The sequence below is a fragment of the Rhinatrema bivittatum genome, chromosome 2 (genome assembly GCF_901001135.1).
Source record: "Rhinatrema bivittatum chromosome 2, aRhiBiv1.1, whole genome shotgun sequence".
NCBI lineage: Eukaryota > Metazoa > Chordata > Amphibia > Gymnophiona > Rhinatrematidae > Rhinatrema > Rhinatrema bivittatum.
In genome coordinates, this window is record NC_042616.1 from 701,580,978 (window position 1) to 701,602,864 (window position 21,887).

General features: G+C 41.7%; 1 protein-coding gene across 4 annotated transcripts in view; it reads right to left on the reverse strand.

The window, feature by feature from the left end:
* Positions 1–21,887, reverse strand: part of RUNX1T1 (RUNX1 partner transcriptional co-repressor 1) — a 360,608-nt gene that overhangs the window by 79,498 nt on the left and 259,223 nt on the right. For all 4 annotated transcript variants that reach the window (XR_003854876.1, XM_029591661.1, XM_029591662.1 and 1 more), the window contains 2 exons: positions 14,292–14,377; positions 12,419–12,623 (listed from right to left, as the gene is read on the reverse strand). Coding sequence is in view for 3 of the 4 variants with exons in the window: in XM_029591661.1 (XP_029447521.1) it covers positions 12,419–12,623; positions 14,292–14,377 (291 nt within the window). In the remaining variant the exon portion in view is untranslated. The remainder of the gene's footprint in view (positions 1–12,418; positions 12,624–14,291; positions 14,378–21,887) is intronic.

Genomic DNA, 21,887 nt, shown 5'->3' on the forward strand with positions numbered 1-21,887 from the left:
ATTTTTCCTGGTACTGAAGTCAGGCTAACCGGTCTGTAGTTTCCCGGATCGCCCCTGGAGCCCTTTTTAAATATTGGGGTTACATTTGCTATCCTCCAGTCTTCAGGTACAATGGATGATTTTAATGATAAGTTACAAATTTTTACTAATAGGTCTGAAATTTCATTTTTTTAGTTCTTTCAGAACTCTGGGGTATATACCATCCGGTCCAGGTGATTTACTCCTCTTCAGTTTGTCAATCAGGCCTACCACATCTTCTAGGTTCACCGTGATTTGATTCAGTCCATCTGAATCATTACCCATGAAAACCTTCTCCATTACGGGTACCTCCCCAACATCCTCTTCAGTAAACACCGAAGCAAAGAAATCATTTAATCTTTCCACGAAAACCTTATCTTCTCTAAGTGCCCCTTTAACCCTTCGATCATCTAACGGTCCAACTGACTCCCTCACAGGCTTTCTGCTTCGGATATATTTTAAAAAGTTTTTGCTGTGAGTTTTTGCCTCTACAGCCAACTTCTTTTCAAATTCTCTCTTAGCCTGTTTTATCAATGTCTTACATTTAACTTGCCAACGTTTATGCTTTATCCTATTTTCTTCTGTTGGATCCTTCTTCCAATTTCTGAATGAAGATCTTTTGGCTAAAATAGCTTCTTTCACCTCCCCTTTTAACCATGCTGGTAATCGTTTTGCCTTCTTTCCCTCTTTCTTAAAGTGTGGAATACATCTGGACTGTGTTTCTAGAATGGTATTGTTAAACAATGACCACGCCTCTTGGACATTTTTTTACTTTTGTAGCTGCTCCTTTCAGTTTTTTTCTAACAATTTTTCTCATTTTATCAAAGTTTCCCTTTTGAAAGTTTAGCACGAGAGCCTTGGATTTGCACACTGTTCCTCTTCCAGTCATTAAATCAAATTTGATCATATTATGATCACTATTGCCAAGCGGCCCCACCAACGCCGGTGCCGGATATGTCCTTCTTAGCTCCAATACTAGTGAAGTTGGACACTCATCGGTGCCATTCCTTTGCAACCACCCGATGCTCAGATGCCAAGGTCGATAGGAAAAGAAATAACAAAAGATCTACCGATGCCTGAGCCTATACCAGGTCCATCGGGAATCTCTCATCCAAGACCATCTTTCTCTCTGTTGTTTCCATTGAGACCACCGGTGAAACCTTCAATGCCTTCGATGCCAGCCTTCCCTCTTCCATCGACTCCTCCACATCCACATTCCTGGGACACCTGGGAGGATCCAGATACTGATTCTTCCTCGGAGGAAGTCCTCTCAGATCCTTCTCCTCCAGAGGAAAGAAGGAAGTCCCCTCCAGAAGACCTCTTTTTCTCTACTTTCATTAAAGAGATAGCTGACACTATCCCTTTCCAGCTAGTATCTGAAGAAGATACTAGACAGAAAACACTGGAGGTATTGCAATTTGTGGATCCACCTAAAGAAGTCCTGGCAATACCAGTTCATGAAGTTCTTGTGGAATTACAGCACAGGTTATGGGAGCATCCTTGTACCATACCACCTGTTAATAAACGGACTGATGCCACCTATCTGGTACAGCACATTCCTGGCTTTCAGAAAACACAACTGCCTCACCAATCGGTGGTAGTAGAGTCGGCTCAAAAGAGGTCTAAAAGGATTAAACCTCATTCATCAAATCCTCCTGGAAAAGAACACAGATTTTTGGATACCATTGGCAGGAAGATGTTCCAAGGTTCAATGCTGGTGTCCAGAATTGCATCCTACCAACTTTATATGATGCAATACCAGCGTAATCTGTGGAAACAACTTCAGGAGTAATCAGAATCTCTTCCCCAACAATTTCAAGATTCCTTTAACAACATCATTTATAAAGGCCTCGAAGCTGAGAAACATGAAGTTAGAGCAGCATATGACAGCTTTGAAACTTCATCCAGGATGGCTGCTACAGGCATTAGTGCTTCAGATGGGCCTGGCTGAAGGCCTCAGACCTAAGATCAGAGGTACAAGAGAAGCTTGCTGACTTGCCTTGAACAGGAGATCATCTCTTTGGAGACAAGGTACTTGATACAGTTTCACAACTGAAGGAACACTGTGAAAACCTACGTCAACTTTTTTCCATTCCACCAGAATCCCAGTCATCTACACGTAGACTTCCAAGGAAGGATTCAAAAAGGCCATATTATAGACCACAGAGATACTATCCTCCTGCAGCCCATGGTAGGTCATCAAGGCCAGCACAAAGACCGCAGACCTGACAACCAAGAGCACCTAGAGCTCAACCTCCGCCGCAAACAGGCCCGGCTTCAGGATTTTGAAAATTCACCAGAGAACAGAAGCCTGCCTACCAATCCGACCCCAAATTTACCGGTAGGTGGTCGGATCACTTTCTTCCATCGAAATTGGTAGCAAATCACTACAGACCAATGGGTACTCTCAATAATATCTCAAGGTTACCATCTGGACTTTCTAACTGTGCCAAACGATACCCCACCCACATCGTCTTGGACAGTGAAAAATCAATCCATACTTTTACAAAAAGAATTATCCACCCTTCTGAGAGCCAGGGCTGTGGAACCATTTCCCTGACCTCAGCAGGGCAGAGGATTCTACTCCCGTTATTTCCTCATTCCAAAGAAAACAGGAGGCCTATGTCCCATATTGTTCCTCCGGAAACTCAACAAATACCTACGAAAGGAAAAATTCAGGATGGTATCATTGGGCACCATGTTACCTCTACTTCAAAAAGGAGATTGGCTCTGCATCTTCAAGACGCTTACGCACACATACCAATTTTCCCTCCTCATCGCAAGTATCTGCGATTCCTAGTGGGACATCAACATTTCCAGTACCGGGTTCTACCATTTGGTCTTGCCTCAGCACTTCAAGTGTTCACAAAGTGCCCAGCAGTGGCAGCAGCCCACCTGCACAAGGAAGGCGTACACGTTTTCCTTACCTGGATGACTGGCTTATCAGAAGCCAAACAAGACAAGGAGCTGTCAACTCTCTCAAGCTCACAATTAATCTACTCCATTCGTTGGGATTCCTAATCAACTACAAGAAATCCCATTTCATACCATCTCACCTGTTACAATTCATCGGAGCAGATTTAAACACCATAAAGTCAAAAGCTTTCCTTCCAAAAGACCGTGCACAGACGCTCGTCTCATTAGCAGACTCTCTACGCACACGGACGCATGTGACAGCCCATCGATGCCTTACTCTTCTGGGTCACATGGCCTCCACAGTTAATGTCACTCCTATGGCCAGATTAGCCATGAGGGTCACTCAATGGACACTGAGAGCGCAGTAGATACAAGCCATTCAACCACTGTCCTATCCAGTTCAAATAACTCAACAACTACGTTCCTCGCTCCTCTGGTGAACGAACATAGACAACTTGCTCACAGGCCTAACCTTTCCAACAACCAATTCCTCAAGTAACTTTAACTACAGATGCATCCACCTTAGGGTGGGGAACACACATTGGACATCTCCAAATTCAAGGGACGAAACTCGAAGCCACATTTCAAATAAATTTCCTAGAGCTTTGAGCTATACGTTATGCGCTGCATGTGTTCAAGGACTGCCTTTTACACAAGCCTATCCTGATACAGACAGACTACAAAGTAGCCATGTGGTACATAAACAAACAAGGAGGTACGGGCTCTTATCTCCTTTGTCAAGAAGCAGCACAGATTTGGGACTGGGCCCTAACACACTCAATGTTTCTCCGGGCCATTTATCTGGCAGGCATTCACAACGTAGTTGCAGACCACCTCAGCCATCAATTCCAACTTCACGAGTGGTCCCTGGATCCCTTAGTAGCGACCAGGATATTTCAACGTTGGGGTCAACCAACAGTGGACCTCTTTGCATCCGAACTGAATCACAAAGTGGACAGATTCTGCTTCCTATACAAACAGAAAAACCAGTTAGCCAAAGACACCTTTGCTCGCCACTGGAATTCAGGCCTTCTATGCGCGTATCCCCCGATACCACTAATAACCAAGACTCTAGTGAAGCTGCAACAGGACATGGGGTCCATGATACTCATAGCCCCGTATTTGCTTCGACAAGTATGGTTTCCCATACTCCTCGATCTTTCCATCAGGGAACCAATTCGCCTGGGCACAGCACCCACTCTCATTACTCAGGATCAGGGCAGGTTGCATCATCCCTACCTTCAATCCCTATCCCTCACAGCATGGATGTTGAAAGCTTGATCCTGCAACCTCTCAATCTTTCATCTAATGTCTCTCAAGTGCTTGTAGCTTCACGCAAACTTTCCACACGAAAAAACTATTGTTCTAAGTGGAAAAGATTTACCATGTGGTGTACACAAGAAGGTATTGACCCTTTCTCCTGCCCCACAACATCTTTATTAGACTATCTGTGGCACCTCTCAGACTCTGGTCTCCAGACCTCATCCGTAAGGGTACACTTAAGTGCAATCTCAGCCTATCATAATACCGTCGGGGATGCACCGATATCAGTGCAACCCCTTGTTAATAGGTTTATGAAAGGTTTAATTCAACTTCAACCTCCACACAGACCACCAGTCACAGAATGGTGGCTCTTGCATTCTCCTTTTGAACCCATGGATTCCTGTGATGTTAAATTTCTCACTTGGAAAACTATCTTCTTAATAGCTATTACATCTGCCAGGAGAGTTAGTGAATTGCAAGCACTTGTTACATACTCACCCTATACAAAATTCCTACATGACCGAGTGGTCCTCCGTACACACCCAAAATTTCTTCCCAGGGTAGTTACGGAATTCCACTTGAATCAGTCCATAGTTTTGCCCACTTTCTTCCCAAAACTGCACTCTCACCAAGGAGAGAGATCTTTACACACCTTGGACTGTAAACGTGCGCTTGCATATTACTTAGACTGCACTGCAGCCCATAGGAAATCCACCCAGCTCTTTGTTTCTTTTGATAAAAACAAACCTGGGAAAGCGGTGGGAAAACAAACTCTCTCTAATTGGCTTGCAGATTGTATCGAGTTCTGCTATGAAAAAGCAGGCCTCCCTCTCCAAGGGCGAGTAAAGGCGCACTCAGTAAGAGTGATGTCAACCTCAGTAGCACACTATCGTTCTGTGCCAATAGCTGACATATGTAAAGCAGCAACATGGAGTTCTCTTCACACCTTTGCAGCTCACTACTGCCTGGACAAGGAAGGAAGACAGGATTCAGCCTAAGGACAGTCTGTCTTAAAGAGCTTGTTTCCAGTATGATCCCAACTCCTTCCACATCCAACCTTCTGTGATTTCAGGCTGCCTCAACAAGTTGTATGCTGTTGGTCTAATACACGGATGACTCAGCCTGTAGCTTGCTAATCACCCATATGTGAGGACTAGCATCCTGCTTGTCCTGGGATAAAGCAAAATTGCTTACCTTGTAATAGGTGTTATCCCAGGACAGCAGGATGTAGTCCTCACAAAACCCACCCGCCACCCCACGGAGTTGGGTCCGATACGTTTTATTATTTTATTTTTGGCTAAAGCTTATTGCTACAAACGAAGACTGAAGGGAGACCCCTGTGGCTCGAGGGATCATGGCATGCTGGGCATGCTCAGTGGGCTCAGGATGCCAGTCAAAAGTTTCTAGAAACTTTGACAGAAAGTTTTCCGTGATAGGGCTCCGTCAGTGACATCACCCGTATGTGAGGACTACATCCTGCTGTCCTGGGATAACACCTATTACAAGGTAAGCAATTTTGCTTACTTGTGCATACTTAGAGTTACCAGTTAGCTGATTCCTTCTCCATTTCACCCAATCCTTCTCCAGTTAGCCTCCAATATCTAGCACATCACCCTAAATTCCCACCAGCTCACCCCAACCTGCCACTCACTTGCCTGAGTTAATTGTAAAAGCATACAAATAAGTTTGTTAATGTATATGCATATATGACTTGCAAAGTAGTAACTGCCATACATATTTCTGTGCCCTGCCCTAGAGCACCCCCTAAACCACACCTTCTTCTCCCTGGTAAAACATATGCATGAAATCGAAAATGTGTGTATTCTCTATGTTTGTAAAATAGCATGTGCATTACATGTTACATATGTAAATGCTATTTTCATGCAAGGAATCCTTTGGAAAATTCACTCTAGATTGCCATAATTATTTTGTACATAAAACAAGTGCACATATGATGGGTAGAGAAAGTCTACATTTTCTTGTATTGGAAATAAATGCATATACAATACTTTTGGAGCAGAAATACATGTTATTTTGTAAACTGTGCCACTCCCACCATACAGTTTATAAAATACTAGCATTAATCTCCACACATCCACTAAAGCATGCACATGCTGTACCATGGATAGGTTTGAAAGTTGGATCTTATACCTTAAAAGGTAGATTTTAAAATCATTGCTCGAACAAAAGAGAGAGAGAGAGAGAGAGAACACACACCTCTTGTAAAGAGACAATCTGACACTCTATATATCTTCCACTGTAAGAGGGGCACTTTCAACACAGGGTGGGTTTTGGAGGGGGGGGAGCTGGTATTACATTAGCCTGCCTAGGGCACAAGGTTCTGTAGACCCTTGTAACACTGCCCCCCCCCCCCCCCGAAAAAAAAAAATCCTACCTATGTTGAAAGTGCTCCTCTTACAGTGGGAGAAATATAAAGTGTCAGATTATCTCCCCCCTCCCCAGGCACTTGTGAGTACACACATAAAGGCTCCACCCCACACATGTTGTGCACTTGCCCGCACGATATAAAATTGAGCATATATTTGCTCATGTGCTCAATTTGTGCGTTTAGGGGCGCATGCGTACTCCTTTTAAAATTTACTTGTAAGCCTTCTGGGGGCAGGGAAAATACCTATTGTACCTGAATGTAACTTGCCTTCAGTTATCAATAAAGGGCACGAGCTAAATATATTAAATTAAAAATATAATTATATTTTGAACAATATATATCTGCCTTAAAGTGCTGTGTTGCTGATCCCTTAAAAACACTCACTTTCATGGGTATGAAAGGATGCATTAAATTAAATTATATCCGCATGTAATCATTTCACAGCTTATCCATAGGTGCGTGTAGCAAATCATAAAATGTTAAAAAAAAAACAAAAAAAAAACAGTGGAAGAACCTAAAATGTCTTTGAAGATCATTGTACATGAAATGCTTTATTTATCTCCGAAACTCTGCTATTCAGTCTGCTGATTAATGGGAGTATAAGATGTGAAGACATATAACCTAACAACTTGCAGCTGTCTTCATGTTAAACGGTTTTTACACCAATAGCTCTTTGCTCCCAGTTCTTGTTTCTTTTCCTGTCAATCCCAAAAGCACCTGTTCAAGTCTCCAGCTAAGAACAGCATTTCTGAGAATAATCTCACTGTCCTGTTAAATTGTCGCCTGACTCTGTTTTCATTTTCAGAAAGGGTGTAACTTTTTTTTATTGGTGGAATCTGTGAAAATAATACCTATCCTATACATGGTGGCTATTATCATGGCAAGGCGTTTGGCATCGGGAAACCTTTTCAGTGGGTAGTAGTTGGCACTCCTGGGGCGGTGTTACAGTGTTTCCAGGGAGGATAGCTTTCAAGCAACTATGTGTGATGGCATATATGTGTGTAAATGGTCGTGCATAAATCTATGAGAGTATGTTATAGCGAACTTGAACCATGTACATGTGTATTATAAAATATGCTTATTACCCCAGAACTCACATCGCGTATGTATGCTTACATGGGAATACATGCAATGATTTGAAAGCGTGTACTTTTCCTATTTTAAAAATATACATCCATATTTTATGCTTGACGATAAAGCAGGACTTACTAGCCTAACATTCAATTTATGTGCATAAGTTGGTATATTTTGAAACATAGGCACATAATTGAAATTAACCAGTTTACCAATACTCCACCAGTTCACCCAGTCCTTCTCCAGATCATTGAGCCCTCCTAGTTCTTCAGCCTGAACTTCTCCCTGTTCACCCAGCCCTTCCATCCAGCCAATACTACACAATAAACAAGTCTGATATCAATTGCACAAGATAATTATCCAGGTGAAAAATGATGCAAGTAAATTGCCAAATGCATTTGCATCTTTTAAAATAGCAACTTATGCTTGTACCTGTTGGATCTGCCTAGACTGACCTGTTTTTACCCATATATAAGTGTGCATGAAACAAAGTATGCACATACTTTCGACTTATATAAAATACCGATTACAAGTATAGACTGTGCATGTGTTATGTATATAACTCTTTGAAAATTATCTTCACAATGTATATTACCTATGTTCTAATTTTTTACACATTCTATTCCTTAAGCTTAGGTGATAGCTAGCAAGGGAGTGGTATGACATGGCCAAGGTGCAAACCAGCCATGCTTCTCCTCCAGCCCCTCATGAGACTGACAACGGCAGGTCTGTGGGTAATCTTTGAAGTCATTGTTTTAAACATTTCCCCCTCAGAAGCCTGTGCTGAAAACAAGATCAGTCAGCTCAAAAAGCCAAAATTAGCAACACTGGGGCTTCTAGGCCTGGGCCCTCAGAGATGAGCATGGGCTGAAAATTTGGTGAAGGGTTTAGAAAAGATGGGGGTTTCAGATAATTTGTTGTCACAGAGGCAGAAGAGGTATGAATGACAGAGAAATCAACATAGCCATGGGACTTCTTAAGGAAAGGATCAGCTGGGAGCGGCCTTGTTCTTTTCTCAGAAACACTGCCCCCAGGCCCAGCTGAGTCATTTCCAGCAGATACTTTAAGGGAAGAAGACATTTGGGACCTGATGCTGAGTTGCAGATGTAAGAGTCACTTGAAGTCTGGGTACACTGCTGCAACTTGAGAAGCTTGGCAACTGGGAATCATGCAATCAGCTGCAAAGTTCCCCCTCCTTCACTAGTAACTGTTACAGTCATAATTTCTGTCTCAGTCATGTCATCATGGTGACATTTTTATGTTGCAATATTGTATTAGTTGTATTGGTATTTTAATCGGCATTGTTTAATTTGCTGTATTAAAGTTATGATGTATCTGTTTCCACCACACGCTCCTGTAACCAGCATTTATATACTCAAGGAAGGAGCTGGGATTGTGGGGGGGAGGGGGGGAGTTGGAGAAGAGAAGTGAGCAGGAGGGCCTCAGCAGTACGAATGTTCAGATTATGGAAAATGCAGCATAATCTTCAACTTCCAACCCAAATGGCTTCTCATTTTTCAGACTATCAATGAACCTGCAATTAATCTGAAAAAAAAAAACCCCAAACATTTGCAATCAGAAATGTTCAGCTACGATATACAGTGTGCGTTTCCTTGTATCCATACTGATGAGAAACCCTCTCCTTCTTTCCCTTATTATGATTAATAGTATTTTTATTTTATTTATTGTATACTTTTGGCCTGGCAGATTCTTCTTGCTCCTATGAGCATACGGTTTAATCAGAAGTGGCTCGTTACTGTGTTCCGGTGTTATGAGGCTTCATTGTAACTACAGGGTTTTTTTTTTCCCCCTCTATTTATCTTTTCCCCCTCCCTAAACTTAGCCCAGTCTTCTCAGCCTGGGGCCATACACTGTGGCTTCCTCTGAAACCCAACTAACGTGGACTCTAAATCTGGTTAAGAAGGTGTCATTTGGCAATGCCTGAGATTCCCTTCTCTCAAGCACTGTAAGTGAGACCAACTCAGAATCCCCAGTCACGTCCATCACAGGAAGCAGAATTCTGCCATTTAAATCAAACTCAGGTCTTCCACATGGCAGGGCACAGCATTTGCCAATGGACTGACCCTAAAGAATTTACAGTTTACTCTGCATATAAGCAAGTTAATTTTTGTTGTTTTTTTGTTCTATTTTTTAACCAGCTATTTGTTTTTCTTGACTGTCTATGAAGCATAGCAAAGTTGTGCCTTGTAGGAATGATCAGGGCATGCTTTGCAGGAATAGATGCCACAACATTCATTTCTATTTCTCGCTTCCTTCATTAGGCATGGTCAGGAAAGTTCCTATTTCAGGTTTAGCATTGGAAGTGTGGGAAGTCATAAAATATGAATCTTGAGCATCACCAAATTCAAATTGCATTTTACGTTCTAGTTCCTCCACCTATGTGCATTTTTGAATGGAAGGAAAAGGTGTTTGATTATCTCAGAAACATGCCTAACAAGCCTAAGAATCTGTGGTTAATTTTTCAAAGACTTAGGTGACTTTTAAGTGATAAAAATAAAGTTAAGCTGTCTAAGTGGCCCATCCATGTATGTGGATTTCTACCCCAAAAAAGGTGTTCTGGAGAGGGTTTTGGAAGCGTGTTTGGAAACTACATGATCTCATTTAATTTCCAAAATAGTTCTTGTAGAGGTGCTGCTAAAGCTGCTTCCATCATCGTTTTGAAATATTTAATGGTGTATGTGTATTTTGAACCTCATAACAACCGACTATTTCTATACAAGCTAGGCTACACGAGCATCTTGTCTTTGAAAATTGGCTTGTTCTAATTGGGCTTTAAAGTATACGCGTACTTTGCAGTTAGCCACTCTATTACAAATCACCCTGATGAGGGTAATTTTCTAGAGGGCCTTCTGCAAATAACGTAGTGCCTTACCCACAGAAATGGCCCTTTTGAAAATCTGTGTGGCCAATGCGCCACACATACACACTGCCGGTGCGTACAACGTGCAGAGGGAAGAGGAGTTACTTGGGGGTGGAATTTGGGTACTGTTGGGATTTACATGTATACTTTTTTATTTAAAAAATATAAAGACAGATTTTCAAAGGGGTTTCAAGTATAAAAATAGCATGTATGTGCGTATATACTATGTTATAACTCTCGACAGAATGCACATATTTTCAGTTTTGACGTACATTTTACCAGGGGAAGAATAAAGGGCGGTACAGAGGCATTCTGGGGTGGGATTCAGAAGTACATGCAGTAGTTGCTATTTTGTGAGGGATGTACATGCATATCTTTCTGAAATCATTCACACACTTTTATACTTGCTAATTGATTCATACAAGTGAGACTGACAAGTCTGTTGTCTACAGTTTTTGGGTGGGAGGTCTGGGTAAACTGGTGGGGGTTCAGGGTGACATGCTAGAGCACAGAGGTGAACTGGTGAAGGACTGGGTGAACTGGAGAAGGTATCTGCAAACTGGTAATGCAAGTAGGCGTGCAAGTATTTGCAAAATGGTATATGCACATACACTATAAATTATCTGCCTCTGGGTTTAATTCTGGGTATTTATTTGTTAAATGTCATGATTATTTCATGCACAAAAGAAACACATATATTTTATAAAATGGGTAAAGAAAGTATGAGTATTCTTATAATGGAAATATGAGTGCAAACTGGAACAATATGCATTTACTTTCAGAGGAGAAGTACATGGTATTTTATAAACCATAGGGGCTCCCAGCGAACAGTTTATAAAATCCTATCATAAATCTCCTAATGTCCGCTCACGCATGCACTGCTGTACTGTTCATAAGTTTGAAGGGCTCCTTGCGCATAAATTCTCTTGGCAAAACCAAGCACACCAAATAGCAGGGGCAGTTCTGGATTCATAGACTGTAACTTTCAAACTGACATGCATGTGCAAATGTTTGCCGTGTTTGCTGGCATGCGCACGATTTTATATCAATGTGCGCATGTGCTCACGAATCCCGTCTCGAGCATAGAAGGGGGGGAAATTTTAGTAGGTGCGCACGACGACGCAATAGGCCTAATTCCTAGTTCCCTTCCAGTTCACCCCAGTAAAGGAGCAGACTTCCTAAATCCCTTACCTAACTTGCCTCCCTTTTATCCTACTAGCCCTGACCACTAAAACCTCGCTGACTACCCTTTTTTTTTTTTTTAACTACTTACATGCTGTCCATAGCAGAAGCAAGTAACGCGGTTGTGGGATCCCGGCACATGCCAGTGCACATAACTGATTTCATGGGTGCAATCCCAGCCCACCCATGCCCTGCCCAGACCCCGCCCCCATCCCACCCCCTTTTTCGCTAAACCGTTTTTATCCGCATACTGGGAGATATGCATGTGGCTGCGGCTTCTTATAATCCATGCGGCCCGCTAGCGTCCCAGTCACGCGCATATCTCCCAGATTTGCCGCACGTAGGGCTTATAAAATTCACCCTAAAAATTATCCTGGCCAAACTGTAAAGTGGACTTCTTTTACGCGTACATCTGCTTCAAAAACTGATGGTAACTTATGCACATATTTGCTGGCTAACCTATAGGTACGGTTACAAAGTTCTCTCATGTCTAATTCATTTCATTCTCAATTGTGCTTTAACTCTCATTCAAGAGAAATATTATCTCGACACCAAGAAAAAGCTAAATTCAAAAGTGGAAAAGCATTTCAGCAGTGTTAACAAAGACAAAGCCAGGGATAATCACAAAAAAAAAATACATGGGCCTAATCGAAAGCTCTGGTAAGCTAAAGGGAGCTTTGGTTTAGTTTGAGTACCTAATGGCACAGGATCTGGATTCACTGGACTCTGCTGTCTGGAATGACTGCTGCTGCTGCTACTGCTACCTTTTTTTAAATCCTCTGCATCACTGTACCGCCTGATCCAGTAATTAAGCTCCTCGCGGTCTGCTTCTTGACAGCGTCGAAGCACAGTGAGCGATCGTCTGGTTTTTTCCACCATATCCATGATGCAATTTAATAACTGCATGAAATAAGAGGAGAGATGGCTTTCATCTTCTAGTTAATGTACAATGCAAGCTAGCGTCTATTGTTGATAATCCAGCTACAGAGAAATATATACACAGACAGGTAAATAGAAACCATTTTTGCTATTACACAAAAACTTGAATACATGCAGTCTGCAATTGCTCCCTTCCATCTCTCTAGCTCAGTGCTCCTTAACCCAGTCCTTAGGACACCCCCAGCCAGTCAAGTTTTCAGGATATCCATAATGAATATGCATGAGATAGATTTGCATGCACTGCTTCCATTGTGTGCATATTCATTATGAACATCCTGAAAATATGACTGGCTAGGTGTCCCCCAAGGACTGGATGAGAAGCGCTGCTCTGCCTGTTTTAAACTTGCCGAAACATACTCAGAAAATGATGGCAAATAAAGTAGTGATCCAATACAATGGAAAAATCCTTTTTGTCTATTCCTTTAATGCTCCTTAAAAGTTCACAATGTCTCTAATCCAACTTTATCACATCCCCTGTTTTTTCTCACTCATACTGTTCCATTCCTGTTTTTTGACTATTAACACTTCACCCATCATTGTGCCGAAATGCCACCGGTTTCGAAAGGATTTTTCCCCAAATGCACAAAACAGGAGACACAGAAGAATGACTGAATTAGCACAAGTCTGGAGCTTGTGACCAGCAATTTCATCCTCTAGGGCTTCAAATCATATCCCATTCCCTTTTTTGTCTTGGCTTTTTTTCTCTGTCCTCCAGCTTCCTTCATGTGTTTCCGAAGCCTAATTAACTCTGTTATGGCTTTTAGACTGTCCGCCTATAGTTATGAGTGGGTCATGAAAAGTGACTTAACTAGGCCAGTGACACGGTTTGAAACCTTGGCAAGGGCATTACTCACAAGCTTTCAACTTTTGCTGTGAAACAGTGTGCTCAGAGCATGCGCTGGAATTTTCTGTACAAAATGTTTTCTGTATTTTAGGAAGGCCCGTGTTTTAATGGCTATCGGCTTTGCACAGTTAATCTGCTATAAGTAGGCTATAAGTATTTTAAATGAATAAATAAGACCCTGATAAACAGAGGACAATAGGATTTATGAACTAAAGTGCTTTAACACTAATGTAAGCATCTAAGGTGCCTTAAACACGTGTGTTAGTTAATACCAAATGGTTGATTAATATGAATTAAGTGACACTAAGGGAGACTTAACATGGCATGAAACAAAAACCATTTTTAGTGGGCTGTGCAGTATGCAAATGCATGCTAATCAGCCCATAAGTAATTACTACAGCTTAGCGCAAATCATATAAATTAACGCAATTTGTGCTAACCTGCTGGGACCGCAAACACTTGAGGTATAGTTAAATTTCTTTGTTAGCTTCAGCGGTCTAACACAAGTTCAGATTTCTCTCACCCCCCTCCCCCTTCCCTCCAACATACCCCCAGCTCTGGTCACATAGATGAAAGGCACTGTGAAGTCTAATACCCACCATCATCTTCTGATGCTTCCTTCTGCCTCTAGCTTAAGATGATGCTAGATGACCTCATGTTGTATTATGCCCCTCATGTCTACTCCTTATTCCCTAATTATTAAACAAAGTTACTTACTGAAGGAATAAACTATTTGACAAAACAGTCTAATTTCCATATTTTCATGTATGGAATTTATTTCTTACGTGGTCAAGGTGTTTCCATTCTTCTGCCCATTCTCTGTCAGTTAGCCTGTGATCAATCATTTCTTCTTGACGTGTGCCATGCAGCCCTAGCAAAAGCAAAACAAAAACAGAAAACAAAAAACCCTGTGTTTACCTATACAAAATAATTCCCATAGAAGCCATCTTTCTCATCTACTGAGATCTCACAGCCTTTGCAGCACTCAATAGTTGTACATGATGACAAACATGAGCTCTTTGTAAAAATGTATTTCTGTCCTGTGGGGGATCAGATTTTACATGGGACATAGTATTTGCTTATTTTCCTTTTCTTGCATAACCTAAGAACTGCAATGAAAGAAGTCTCCCGGGGGGTAGAATTTGTCACTGACCACATAAAATCAAAATTGATTACCCGCATGTTTTACATCAGTTTTGAAACGGAAGCACATAGGAACTTTCCCTTTGAAAATTATCCAACAAAATAACCTGCACACAATCATACATGCAAAATTTGCACAACATTTGTTCAGGAAACTGTAAGCGCACACTTTTGAAAATGCATTGTGTGTAAGTGCAAACCTCTCCCCAGTCCTGCCTCAGAAAATGTCACTGCTCAGTGTGGGTAATCTTACACACATACAAGTTTACCCAAATAGGTTTGAAATTGTTTTTAAAAGGCCTTGTTCGCAGGTAACACACAGGATGTAATTTTCAATAGATATTACAAATGTAAATAGAGTTTTGAGAATTGCTTCTTTTATTCATGTAACTCCTTTGAAAATTCACTCCATAGGGTTGATTTTTCAAAGGTTTTCTGTCCCTTACCAGGCTTTTGAAAATTGCTATGATATATGTTACTTTTGTGTGTGTAATTCCTTTGAAGATTCATTCCATGGTTTTTTTCCCCATGGAAATGGTTTTGAAAATTATCCTTCTCCCATGCAAGAGCAGAATTAGATGGAGTTCATATGAGAAAATTGCAAAACAAAGAGTAGTAGTTCTGGGTACCCAGAATGCAACTGTTCTTGCCTATGCAATAACAGTTCACTCAATACCCAATAAAATTACCAGAAATGGCAAAAAAATACAGTGAAGCTTAGAAAACTTTAACTACTAAAGATGTATTCTCCTCAGCCAAATTCTATATACAAAAATGCACATACGTATATTGCCATATGACAACCGAATCATAAAAAATGGCTGAATTAACACATTTGAAATTTGAGAACAGTAGCACTAATTATCAAGACTTCAACCTTTGCTATTGACTATTCCTGTAGTTTTCATACCCTTCCATAATTACCGTTAACAAAAATAAATAAATCATATTCACTCACCTTATGCTAGGGCTGGTTAAAAAAAAAAAGGAGGAAATGCTAGCTCTGGGTTTTTAAGGACTTCATGAGGTAATTTAAATATTAACAAGAGAAAGGGCCTTTGGAAGAATAGATTGATAATTCAAGGTAGGGATGGAAGGGAATAGAGATTTGGGGAAAGTACATTTTTAGAAGATAGGAAACTAACTTAGGAAAAGGAGATGAAAAAACCCCACAAATCAATGAATGAATTAAAAAGTTTAGAGTTGGGGGGGTGGAGTCAAGATGGTGCCACAGTAGGCAGCACAGTGAATCTGCTCTGGCATTTTTTCTTTCTTGTTGGAAATTTCCTGCACAATTATGGCTCCTAAATGAAAAGGAAAGCTGAGAACGTACCCCTCTGTCCTCCAGGACAGAAAACCATCCCACAGTGTGCCGCCAAACCATTAGAAGTGGGCTTGAGTGATCCGGCTGCCGGGACGCTGGAGGGAGACCGCGACCTGACTTCGAAATTCACCTCCCTCAACCCATCGGAGCAGAGACTACCTCTGTCCGAGCGGGAGACTCCGACACTACGCCCGACAGGAAGTCCCGAAGAGGATGCTCGTGGTGAACGGGTAGAGGGGGCAGAGTCGGGGGAACAAGCCACTCGGATGACCGAAGAAATCAGAGTAACTGCCGTCAGAGGATTGGTGTTGGAAACCGAGGAGAGTCGAGTTAACAGCAAGGGTGAGAACAATGACTTTATCACCCTTATACAACCCAGCGAAGTAATAAATCTGACAAAACCGGAGGTAGTAACTTTAGAGTCCTTGTGGTCTCTAACATCAAGCCTTGCAAAATCTTTATCAGAATGTTCAGCCAATATAAAAGTTTTATCTTCCCAGATGTGTATGATAAATGAAAATTTTGGGAAATCTAAACAGGAAGTAAAGGAACATTTTCAGAAAATGGAGGAAGAATTAAAACAAGTTAAAACAGTTCAATCAACTATGGCACAGAACTTTGGAGCTATAAGTAGAAAGGTGGAATACCTGGAGAATACGATGAGACATTTAAATCTGAGGATCTTAAACTTTCCCAGAGTGGTAGGAGAATTACCCCCGTTTAACAATAAAGAGATACTTCACAGAAGTGCTTGAGTTTGCTAGTGAAAATCTCCACCCCTGGATAAAGTGTATTTCCTCCCTCTACGTAGGGCTCAGCAAAATCAGATAAATCCAAATGTTCTAGAAAACCTGACGGAGTTTTTGGAATCGTCAGTATATGAAGTTGTGGAGAGAACAACGCTCCTAATATCCTTTTTCAATGAAAAAGATCTTGGAGACACTACGCGGGCCTATTTTAAAAAGCCCAATAGAAGTTTTATGGGAGCAATAGTGAGACTATATCCCAATATAACCAAGTCCACACAGCAGAGAAGAAAGGCTTTTCTTGAATTAAAATCAGAGGTGCTAGCTTTGGGAGCATCGTTTTTCTTGCGTTTCCCGTGCAAATGCATCGTCAAGTATAAAGATGATATACATATATTCTATCAGCCAGAACACCTGAAACGTTTTGCAGAAGGGAAGAAAGCTCTTTTACAACTGAGCCTAAATGTATCTGATCCTTAAGTGAAGATAAAGCGTTATGTGAAGCCTTATTCTTTGAAAAGCTTTTTTTGTTTGAATTCTCCTAAATATGCAGTTACCTCCCCTCCCCCCTCCTTATAGAGGTCTAATGGGTATTACAATGGGTTAAAACTTATTACATTTATTATGTTTGTTACATTTATTGTAAAATGCTTTCTGATTTTATTTCATTCAGAAACATTCAGATGGATAAGTCAGAAGCTATCTGGGCTAATTTTCAAAGGCTGGCTTGTGTAAAAACTGGAAGATACATGCCGAAGATCGGCATGAAGAAAAAAGGGCGGGCAGGGTCTGGGTGGGACATAGGCACCATTAGGGGGCACTGTCCTGTTGCTGTGCTTGCCAGGAACGCCAGACCCATGCAACTTACTGCTGCTCAGGAGAGCAGGTAAGTTGCAAAACAGAAAAATAAAGGTTAGTTAGGGGGTTTTATGGGTCAAGGAGCATAGCGGAAAAGGCAGGCTGGGTAGGTAAGGGGTTTAGGAAGTTCTCTCCCAGTGCTCTCATTTATTGGAGCTGACTGGGAGGGAACTGGGGAAAGAGCCTATATAGTGTCGCCATGCGCATGTACTAAAATTTACTCCCCTTGCGTGCGAGTCAGCACTCGCGTGCACATGCACACACTGATATATAAGCGGCACGCATATGCGTGCGGGTAGCAGATTTTATAACATGCGTGCATCACCACGTGCATGTTATAAAATCGGCACATCCATGTGCGCATGCTGGGAACCACACACACATGATGCCTGCGCACAAGTTTCAAAATTCACCTTTCAATGAATATTTGGGCATTTAGGGCCTGATTCAAAAGCATTTTTTCCAGAGACACAGAATGGGATGAAAGCATTAGTGAATCAGTTCCTTCGCCAGCTATATTTTAGAATGTAGGATGCTAAATTAGGGGTGTTCTGGGGGGAAAACTATGATGAATTGAGTTAGCCAGCTAACCCCTACATTCATCAAAATGCTATAATTTTGCATGCATAACACCAGTGATAAGAAAAAGGGCCATGGCTATGATAATTTGCAGGGTGTGCTAAAATGTTGAAGGAGAGAGAGAGGGAGAGAGAGAGAGGGAGAGAGTCTCTTTATAAGGCCTTCATAGTATTCAACTATTTATATCACTTATAGGAGAGCCAGGTAATAACTCGAGGTGAGGTTTGGTAGTGGTCTAGGGTTTTGGGGCCAGTTTTACATGCAGAATAAGATGTACAAACTGCACAGTTCACATGAGTGAAGATTTGCCATCACTTGGAGTGAGAAAAGTCTCACAAAGATGAGAGAGAGAGAGAGAGAGAGAGAGAGAGAGAACTGTGCAGTTCGTACATCTTATTCTGCATGTAAAACTGGCCCCAAAACCCTAGACCACTACCAAAACCTCACCTCGAGTTATTACCTGGCTCTCCTATAGTGATATAAATTAGGGATGTGAATCGTGTCCTCGATCGTCTTAACGATCGATTTCGGCTGGGAGGGGGAGGGAATCGTATTGTTGCCGTTTGGGGGGGTAAAATATCGTGAAAAATCGTTAAAAATCGTTAAAAATCGAAAAATCGAAAAACCGGCACATTAAAACCCCCTAAAACCCACCCCCGACCCTTTAAATTAAATCCCCCACCCTCCCGAACCCCCCCCCAAATAACTTAAATAACCTGTGGGTCCAGCGGCGGTCCGGAACGGGCTCCTGCTCCTGAATCTTGTCGTCTTCAGCCGGCGCCATTTTCCAAAATGGCGCCGAAAAATGGCGGCGGCCATAGACGAAAAAGATTGGACGGCAGGAGGTCCTTCCGGACCCCCGCTGGACTTTTGGCAAGTCTCGTGGGGGTCAGGAGGCCCCCCACAAGCTGGCCAAAAGTTCCTGGAGGTCCAGCGGGGGTCAGGGAGCGATTTCCCGCCGCGAATCGTTTTCGTACGGAAAATGGCGCCGGCAGGAGATCGACTGCAGGAGGTCGTTCAGCGAGGCGCCGGAACCCTCGCTGAACGACCTCCTGCAGTCGATCTCCTGCCGGCGCCATTTTCCGTACGAAAACGATTCGCGGCGGGAAATCGCTCCCTGACCCCCGCTGGACCTCCAGGAACTTTTGGCCAGCTTGTGGGGGGCCTCCTGACCCCCACAAGACTTGCCAAAAGTCCAGCGGGGGTCCGGAAGGACCGCCTGCCGTCCAATCTTTTTCGTCTATGGCCGCCGCCATTTTTCGGCGCCATTTTGGAAAATGGCGCCGGCTGAAGACGACAAGATTCAGGAGCAGGAGCCCGTTCCGGACCGCTGCCGTTCCAGACCGCCGCTGGACCCGCAGGTTATTTAAGTTATTTGGGGGGGGGTTCGGGAGGGTGGGGGATTTAATTTAAAGGGTCGGGGGTGGGTTTTAGTGGGTTTTAGTGTGCCGGCTCACGATTCTAACGATTTATAATGATAAATCGTTAGAATCTGTATTGTATTGTGTTCCATAACGGTTTAAGACGATATTAAAATTATCGGACGATAATTTTAATCGTCCTAAAACGATTCACATCCCTAATATAAATAGTTGAATACTATGAAGGATTTATAAAGAGTCTGTCTCTCTCTCTCTCTCTCTCTCTCTCTCTCGTGCTTCTTCTTTCAATTGCCTGAGTATTTTATTTTCTTCTGAGATTTGGTGCAAATATTTCAAATTCCTTAGCTACTCCTATGTTTTCCTGGCTCTGACAAATCAAAATTTAGTTTCCCCAAATTTATTACAGTTCCTGGTCACAAAAACAACTTTGTTAGTCAAGTTTGTTTTGATGTGTAATCATACTTCAGTTCTTAAATTGGCTTTTCAAAATAAAGCTGCTACTTTTCTTACAGTGTTGGGAAATAACATGGGAAGATTTATATCCTTTAGTTAAAGCCCGGCAGCAGCAGGAGGAGTGGCGATGCCAAAGGAACCAAGTAGCTGCAGGAGAAGTGAGCATTTTCCAGCAGGGCACCAATGGTAGACATCAGCACCCAGTACCTCCGGAACCTCAAGCCTTGAGGTTCCAGAGGTACTGAGTGCATGAGTGAAACCTCCATCAGAGGTCAAGAGAGAGGTGCAAATCAGGCAACATAAGGCTAAGAACTTCCTATATTAGATGTTTCTTCAAAAGATAAGATAGAGGAAAATAGGGATGTGCATTCGCTTTTCACGAATTAGACAATGTCAACGATATTGTCTAATTCGTCACGGTTCGGTAGCGCTGATATATGAAGCGATTTTTGCCAAAACTTTGGCAAAATTTGTATTTCGTGTTTGTGCGCACTAACGGAGTTACTGCACACTGCATATCTCTTAGTGTGCAGTAATAGCAATTAGTGCACACTGTTTCTCTAGCTTATGAACTCCTCATGAATTGATACTTCTTAATTTTTAAGTAGCATTTTTTTAGTGCACAATAACATTAGTTACTATTAGGGCACACTAACCAACCTGTTAGTGCGCACGAACTAACCTGTTCGTGCGCACTAACGGGCCTTAATGCGCATTAACATCTAGCTAGTGCGCACTATCTCGTTCATTGTACTGTGCAGTAATGCAGAGATAGTGCACACTAACTGATTGTTAGTGTGCAATAAGGCCCATTAGTGCGCACTAATGCACTTCGTTGAAAATTGTCGAAAAAAAAAAAAGAACCGTGGGAAACCAAAATTTCTCGCGGAGCGCCCGATCTGAATCCCAAACTGAAATGTTTAAATGAAGCACATCTCTAGAAGAAAATCATCCTAAAAGCTGTATAGTAATTGAATTTATACCAGATGTTCTAAAGGTTTTCTCTGATTTTGTGTCTATGGGGAAAATGCATAGTACATACAACCATTAATTACTATGGAAACCCAGCACACACAGGCACACATAATAGAGACAGAAAGATATTTTAATACTTATAGAATGTATATAGAATATAGAATTCGGGTAAAATAACTTGAGAGAAGACAATGAGGTCAATATTCAAAGGCTTTGGAGCTAGCAGGACAAAAATTAAGATTTGAATATTTCTTCCCTTGAGTAGATAAGTCATGTGTACACAACTTATTGGAGGTAATTTTCAAAGGAGTTACATATGTAAATGTAACATACTATTATAACAACTTTCAAAACCAATTTACCCACATTTAAGAGGTAATTTTAAATAAAAGGAGTTTGACATGTAAATGTAACATACTATTGTACCATTTTAAAAAGCCATTTACATGACTAAAGTGCACTTACATGTGAATATCCTATGCACAATTCAATGGCATATATTTTAGCAATTTTCAAAAGCCCACTTAACTATGTAAAGTGCATTTACAAATTTTCTCCTAGATTTATTAAAATGCTATAAATATAGTGGAAATAGCGCCTACAATAAAAAAGGGGCATTGTTTAGCTAATTACCCTGATCCTGCATTGCATAAGCAATTTCCGCAAGGTGTGATAAATTTGTACAAAATAAATCTACTCCTCTAGTTATACTTTTCATGCATTATAATGACTAGAAATCTTTAGTGATGTCAATTTTACTATGAATATCTCAGAATGTTTCCTTAATACCAACCCCCTAACTCCCCCCACCTTCTGAAACCCACCCCGATCCAAAGAGCTCCTCCACAGTGGTATATAAATAGAGAGCGTCAGACTCTGTACAGAGTCAGTCTCTCTCTTTCTATCTCTCTCCCTCTCGCC